Below are 6,788 nucleotides of genomic sequence, written 5' to 3' on the forward strand. Positions count from 1 at the left end.
AGAATATGAAGGAGATTAAGTTACACAAATTTTTATTGAGACCTCTTTGAATCTCCTCCTTTTTCATCTATTAGGAGAAATCCCTTCTGCAGATGGTTCCCTTGGATGAAGGTGCCAGTGAGAGACCCCTTCAAGTCCCCAAGGAGATCTGGCTTCTGGTAGATCACTTATTCAAGTACGCCTGTCACCAGGTAAGTGACTGTGGGCCTGCCCTGCAACTTTGGACAGTGTGTGAATCCAGTAGGAAATGATAATACCTCATGTCAGTATAGGGCTTGTAACTTTCCCAAGCTGCATTCACAGAGCAGGACTATCAGGTCATCTGGGCAGATGGAAGTATCCTTATTATAGATAGAGAATTGAAGCCTGCAAACTAAGTGATTCAGCTAAGACCACAGCATAGGTGTAATGGTAGAGCCAGGCCCGAACATTGGTGAATGTTTTCTTACCTACTAAAGAGTAGTAGAACTCAAAGGAAGGTTTGCTATGGGCATGCCATTTACTCCTGCCTAGCATTCCCTAGTATCAGTATCTGAATGTGGTTCAACTGTTTGGACTCTGCCTTCCACTTGTCAGGAAGCTAGAAATGGGGACACCTCATCTCCCACTCTAGCCATCTAGTCTTGTGCCATCTCAGGTATAGGCTAAAACCTTTGAAGATCATTTTCTGGTTTGAAACAAAGTTTCACGCGGATTCTACAGATGATAAATGAAAAAGATGCCAATGTCACACCTCCATTCCTAATCACAAGTATGCATATTACCCTTCCATTTGCATCCTGCCACTCTATTGATCCCTGGGTGGTCTTCAGAACCTTAGGGCTGATTGTCTTGCCTTGTTCCATTCATTGTGACCTCTCTGGTAGGAGGACCTGTTCCAAACCCCTGGAATGCAGGAGGAGTTACAGCAGATCATTGATTGTCTGGATACTAGCATTCCCGAGACAATCCGTATCCTTTTTGACAAAGGCTTAGGAAGCTGGATGAAGAATTCTTGACCAAGCTCTCCTTCCCACCTGCATTTGAGTTTTGTGTTTCCATCTTTACTTTCTTTGTAACTGTCTTTTATTATAAGGTACTCATTGACTCTGCAGTTGTTTTTCAATTCCTTTCAAGAACTTTTGACTTCTCTCTGTATCAGACTCTAACTGAAAGGAATCAAGGGGTAGGTAACAACAACTTTTAATAAACATGGAACATAGGACCCACAGCACTGGTACTGTTCTGCTTCAGACCACTGATCACTCCTGCCACCACATGTGTTGTCACTAGGACATGGAAGAGGATGGGAAACATTGGTGACTAGTTTCAAGGACTGGTCCAGTGTGAACGTCATTCTGCACACCATATTCCCCTGACTCTCACGTTGAGCCAAACCTCCCAAGATTCTTTGATCAATTCTGTAACAACTCAGCTTCAGCATACCTGGACCAATAAAATACCAAACCCCAATTAGGATCAGTGTGCCCTGAATAATAGGAAGGAAACTGTCCCTGAGGGAGCTGGAGGAAGAAAGCAAATTGGGTCTCTGTGTTGCCTTTTCCCTGGGGCCCCTTTCCCTTGACTTAACTTAATCCAGCTGGCAGTAATCACTCTGTGGCTGAAGCACTGCTCATTTTCCTGGAAGCCCTGCCAGAGCCTGTCATCTGTTACGAGCTGTATCAGCGATGTCTTGACTCTGCTCAGGATCCCCAGAACTGCCGACAGGTGAGTTTTACTGCTCTGAGGATGTCTGGGCCAAGTGCCCCAAGAGAAATCAATTTCAGATGTGTAGCTAGCTATATGGTAGGATGGATCTGAATCTGTTACTCATGGCAGGACACCAGCATTGAGAGTTGGGACTCTTAAATTTTAGGTTGTGTTATTTCCTGTTATATTTGCCACACTTTTCTAGTTGGCCTATTGAGTAGGGCAGATACCTCTACTCTGGCATAGAATTGGAGAAGCTGATCATACATGGAATTCTGGCTGACATTACCAGGAAGGGTCTGTGACACTTGTGAGCCTTTCTCCTTTTTGTCCTCTTGGTGGGTTTTTTTTTTTAAGATTTTATTTATTTGAGAGAGAGAGAGAGCACAAGGTGGGGGCGGGGGACAGAGGGAGAGAGAGAACAAGAGGCAGACTCCCTGCTGAGTAGGAAGCCTGCTGTGGGGCTCAATCCCAGGACCCTGAGATCATGACCTGAGCTGAAGGCAGACGCTTAACCAACTAAGCCACCCAGGAGCCCCCTTGGTGTTTGTTTTTTTTTAAGATTTTATTTTTAGGGACACTCATGTGGCTCAGTTGGTTAAGTGTCTGCCTTCAGCTCAGGTCATGATCCCAGGGTCCTGGGATTGAGTCCTGCATTGGGCTCCTTGCTCAGCGGGGAGCCTGCTTCTCCCTCTGCCTGCTGCTCTCCCTGCTTGTGCACCCCCGAACAAATAAATTAATAAAATCTTTTAAAAAAAAGATTTTCTTTTTAAGTAATCTCTGCACCCAATGTGGGGCTCAAACCCACAACCCCAAGAGTCGCATGCTCCACCGACTGGGCCAGCCAGGTGCCCCTTCTTGGTGTTTGTTTTTAATCTTGAAATAATTTTGATGCATAGTGGCTGAGAATACCATTTGATCAGACTAGTGAGTATTGGGAGGAGCTCTCATCCATGCTAAATGACACTGTAGAGAAAACCACTGGGCTTGGCAGATGCTGTGGCTACCTTTCTGAGGAGATGGGAAAAGACCAGATTAATACTAACATGCTTGTGAGGTGGGGTGTGTGTGTGTGTGTGAATGAATGTGTGATGACCACATCACACATGTGAATGTGGCCTGGTCATTGAGTATACAGGGGCCAAACAGTATGACCATTCTGACTTGGAAGTTTTCATTTGGTAGGTACTCTATTAGTCATGAGGAAATAAAAGAGAGTTATGACAGATGAATGGGGTCCTGTGTGGGTTGGATTATAAACTACTGTGGCACCTATAAGCTCTTCTTACTCCCTTCTTTCCTTTATTCTCCTCACTGCCCACCTCCCTTTTTTAAAAAACAGGTGATTTCCCAGCTTCCAAGATGTCATAGAAATGTTTTCCATTACTTGATGGCATTCCTTCGAGAACTCTTAAAATTCTCTAAATACAACAACGTCAGCGAAAACATGATTGGTAAGAGTGCTTCATGAGAAGGCAACATGAGCAGAGGGGCGGGCTGGTTGGGACAGCCTTCATGTCCAGGCACATGGCCCACTGCCCTCGTCCCCTGCCCCGCCTCCCCAGTTCCCACCCCTGAGGCTTTGCTTAGGTTGTGTCTGACAAAGGGTTTCCTGTTTCTTTTTTCTCACCCTCTAGCTACTCTCTTCACTAGTCTTCTCCTAAGGCCTCCACCCAACCTTATGGCAAGACAGACTCCAAGTGACCGTCAGCGTGCTATCCAGTTCCTTCTGGGGTTTCTTGAGAGCGATGAAGACTAATAAGCCTTTTGCTCTTACTACTCTCTGAGATTCTAGAGGAGGAAGATCTTGGGCACCAAGTGTTTGAGAATGATTTGAAAAGTCATGCCACAGGAAGGGTCTGTTGCAGAATTTTGAGGCTATTGGCATGAAAAGGTTGTTTCTAGTGCAAGAGGAAGAGAGTTTCCTAATCCCTCCCTTACCATATCCTACACAGCAAAATACTTTTAGACTTATATTGCCAAGCCAAAGGTACCATATTTTGGTGTTTTTGTGTTCTCTCTCTATAAGGCAGAGATCTGTATTTACACTCCTTTACCTGGGGATGTGTTCATGGCCCTCCTGCCCAGCTATCATGATTGTCCTTAGCACCCTGGGCCTAGATTCTGAGATGTTCCCATTCTAGGTCTATAAGCACTACGTGCTGTAGCTCAGACTTGTCTGTAGTCCTTCGTCTAAAGCACTTTTGCCTGACCCCCTCCCGTATCACCCCTTTGCACTCCACTCTACTAGTTCTATTACATCGAAGGAAGTCTGAGTGAAGCTAGTGACTCCTGGGATGTCCCCAACAGTGAGTTAACCATCTACATGTGGTTGTGACATGCATTTGTGCATTTCTACTACAGTGACATCTGTATGTCTGTAACATTGGCCTTTTCATGGATCTGCACTGGGTGGAACCATCTTCTCTTGTTTCAGACCACATTTACTAGCAGAACTTTAGGGACTACTAGAGATGACATCCCGTCGATGTGAGAGAATCATGATCAGTATGGAAGCACTTTGAGCATTTCAGAAGTGAGAATATTCATGTTTGACAAGTCCTACTTTCTATCATCCCTTTCTGTTCTTATTCAGATTTTACATGAGAACTAATCCTGGTTGTCTGGGGGCCCCATTCCCCACTTAGAAATCCACCTCCAGAGCAGTGCTTGCATCACAGTCAAAAAGGCAGTCTGGACCTCAGGTGGGCCTCTCTGGCAATACTGCTCCTTCCCCCAGCAGGGTATTGTGGATAACTCTTAGAACCACCTCTCTGGTCTCCTGAAATACCAGGGGAGGGGATGTTGGCCCCTCCCTCATCAGGGCTGGCTCTGGGCTCTACGACCAGCTCCCCATGGCTCCTAGTCACCTTATCCAGTGTTACGTAAAAGAGACTATGCAGTGGTCCAATGAAGCCCCTTTCTCTCCCAGCCAAGACAACCCTCTGAGCTTTTCATTTACTCAAGCTCTGTGGGGCAGCATTCTTTTTTTTTTTTTAATTATTCTGTGTTGATTGGCAAAGAAGCTACCAGCCGCTGACTGCAAAACTGCCTGATACAGTTGGCTTCTTCCTGGATTTCTTTCATTAAAACCACCCTGAGTCAACAACTCATTCTTGACTGTTAACATTGAATCCAAGGAACTTAATGTACAGACTCTGTGGTCTTGGGCATTGACTCCTGACTCTTCTAGCACATGGAAGGAGAGAGCCAGGGGAAACACCACTGCTGAATGGTTCTTCAGTTCTCCCATCTCTTGTAAGTTGAGTTCTGTGGGGGAAGAAAAGGTATGTATCCTGTGATATACTGGTTAAACCCTTTCCTGATTTGGAGTTATGGAACTAGGAGTCAAGTTCCTGGTGCCAAATAGCTGCAGATCTGATAGGTCAGAACTTCATTAATGGAAGATTGTGAGCAGAATGCTTTTGTCATCTCCACTAGGCCAGAAAGTGATCATAGGAGAGGCAGATTATAGAAGCTGGGGCAAGGTCATAACACAAAGACAGGGAAATGCCTGTCCTGGGCACGTTGTCTGGTATATTGCCAACATCCTAGGTCTTTGTTCATGAGGCAAACGCACTAAATTTCTTTACTGCCTCTGTTTTTTTCCAGCTCTGGTCCTGGGATGTATACAGCATTAAGGGTTTGAGACAATCTCTAGGTAGGGGAGAGAAATAGAGTAGATGTAAGAAATCTGCTCCCCTACTGTGCCTACTCCAGCACGCCAAGCTCTAATTCCTAAGTAACTATAATGTGCTGTTTATTTCATACATAGCTCCTCCGAAGTAAGGAGTTCACATCCAACTGGTAGAGAAGAACTCTGCATCTATATTGTTTTAGGGCAGAAATGGTTCGAACCCACGTGGTGACATTGCATTAGTTTCCCTTTCACTGTTTTCTGATTCTTATTCTATAATTGTTAAATTTCCCAGAAATGTCTTGGCCACTAAGCAAAGCTGCTAGTGGGATTCTGTATTTTGTGTCATCTTTTTTATTATAATTTATTGCAAATTTTTTTTCTGAATAAATATATGTTGTGTGAAAAATCAGTGTGATCTTGGTAAGGAAAAACTGAGGAGGGAGGCTTAGGCCACTGGGTCCCACTTGACTGCATTCCTCACAGCTACAACCATACTGTCATTTACTGTCTTACAGGAAAATATAAGAATTCTCAGTATATTTGCCCTTGAATGGGAGAAGAAGCCACGTATTTTCAGAGGCTAAGAAAGATGTCACAGTGCTTCCAGAGGCCAGTCCAGGATCTTATCCTAACCCTGGGGATTCAGGCAACAAAATAACACTGTTAGGAAAAAAGATCTTGATTCTTTATGCATGTAAATGTCACACTGGGTGAGATCCATGATCACCCCACCCCCAGAAATCCAGCAAACCCCAACATACACATTTTGGGAGAACACAGTGTCCTTGCCAACATAGCCTCAGCAGTTTAGACATGCCCCTACAAAGAGCCTGTTTTCACAGGATTCATTTTGCAACTTTTGAAAACCAGTTTTGAACCTTTATTTCCTCTTGGGGGGACAAAATCCGTAAATTTGGTACTTTGGGGGGCTCTCATCTGAACTTTAAGAGGAAACCCCTGATTTGAGCATGGTGCCTTTTATTCCCCTGCTGATCTCCATTCTGGTTCCGCTCCCTTTGAGACCTAAGAGGCCTCCGCTGGAGCTTTCTTTGCAACCAGGGCCCTCTTCCAGTTCCGTCTGACTATGAGCTTGACCCTGATGAATGTGCTGATTCAGTGTTGTCATAAACAGTTTTTTTAGCCCCACCCAAAGCCTTTGGCAGAGGAAGGTGTTTCCTTTTGAGAGAGATTTCCCCCCCAGTGGATGGAGATGACTGACACCAGCAATGTTTACACAGCAGCAGGCGGTGTTGGCAGAGCAGCCTCAGTGACCACCTTTCCAGAGGTTGCAAACTGCAATGCTGGCTGCTGTTCCAGGAGAACCACTAGGGTCTTTCAGACCGCAGGGCAAGAGGATGACCTGGCTTTTGGTGTAGCCTAATAATTTACAGCTACACGCTGCCAGAGTGGGATCACCAAGTGTTAAGGAGAGAATCTTAGTGATCTAAGCCAGTCTCAT

The 6,788-nt window shown here is 45.1% G+C and overlaps 1 protein-coding gene across 1 annotated transcript in view; it reads left to right on the forward strand.

Moving 5' to 3' along the window:
• The window catches only part of OCRL (OCRL inositol polyphosphate-5-phosphatase), a 77,272-nt gene extending 71,534 nt beyond the window's left edge, over nt 1-5,738 (forward strand). The window contains 5 exon segments of the mRNA XM_040635217.1: nt 75-191; nt 867-951; nt 1,580-1,707; nt 3,032-3,143; nt 3,327-5,738. Coding sequence (XP_040491151.1) covers nt 75-191; nt 867-951; nt 1,580-1,707; nt 3,032-3,143; nt 3,327-3,448 — 564 coding nt within the window. The 3' untranslated portion in view covers nt 3,449-5,738.
• Nucleotides 5,739-6,788: the final 1,050 nt, after the last annotated feature.

This window comes from Ursus maritimus (assembly GCF_017311325.1).
Source record: "Ursus maritimus isolate PB19 chromosome X unlocalized genomic scaffold, ASM1731132v1 scaffold_X1, whole genome shotgun sequence".
Lineage (NCBI taxonomy): Eukaryota > Metazoa > Chordata > Mammalia > Carnivora > Ursidae > Ursus > Ursus maritimus.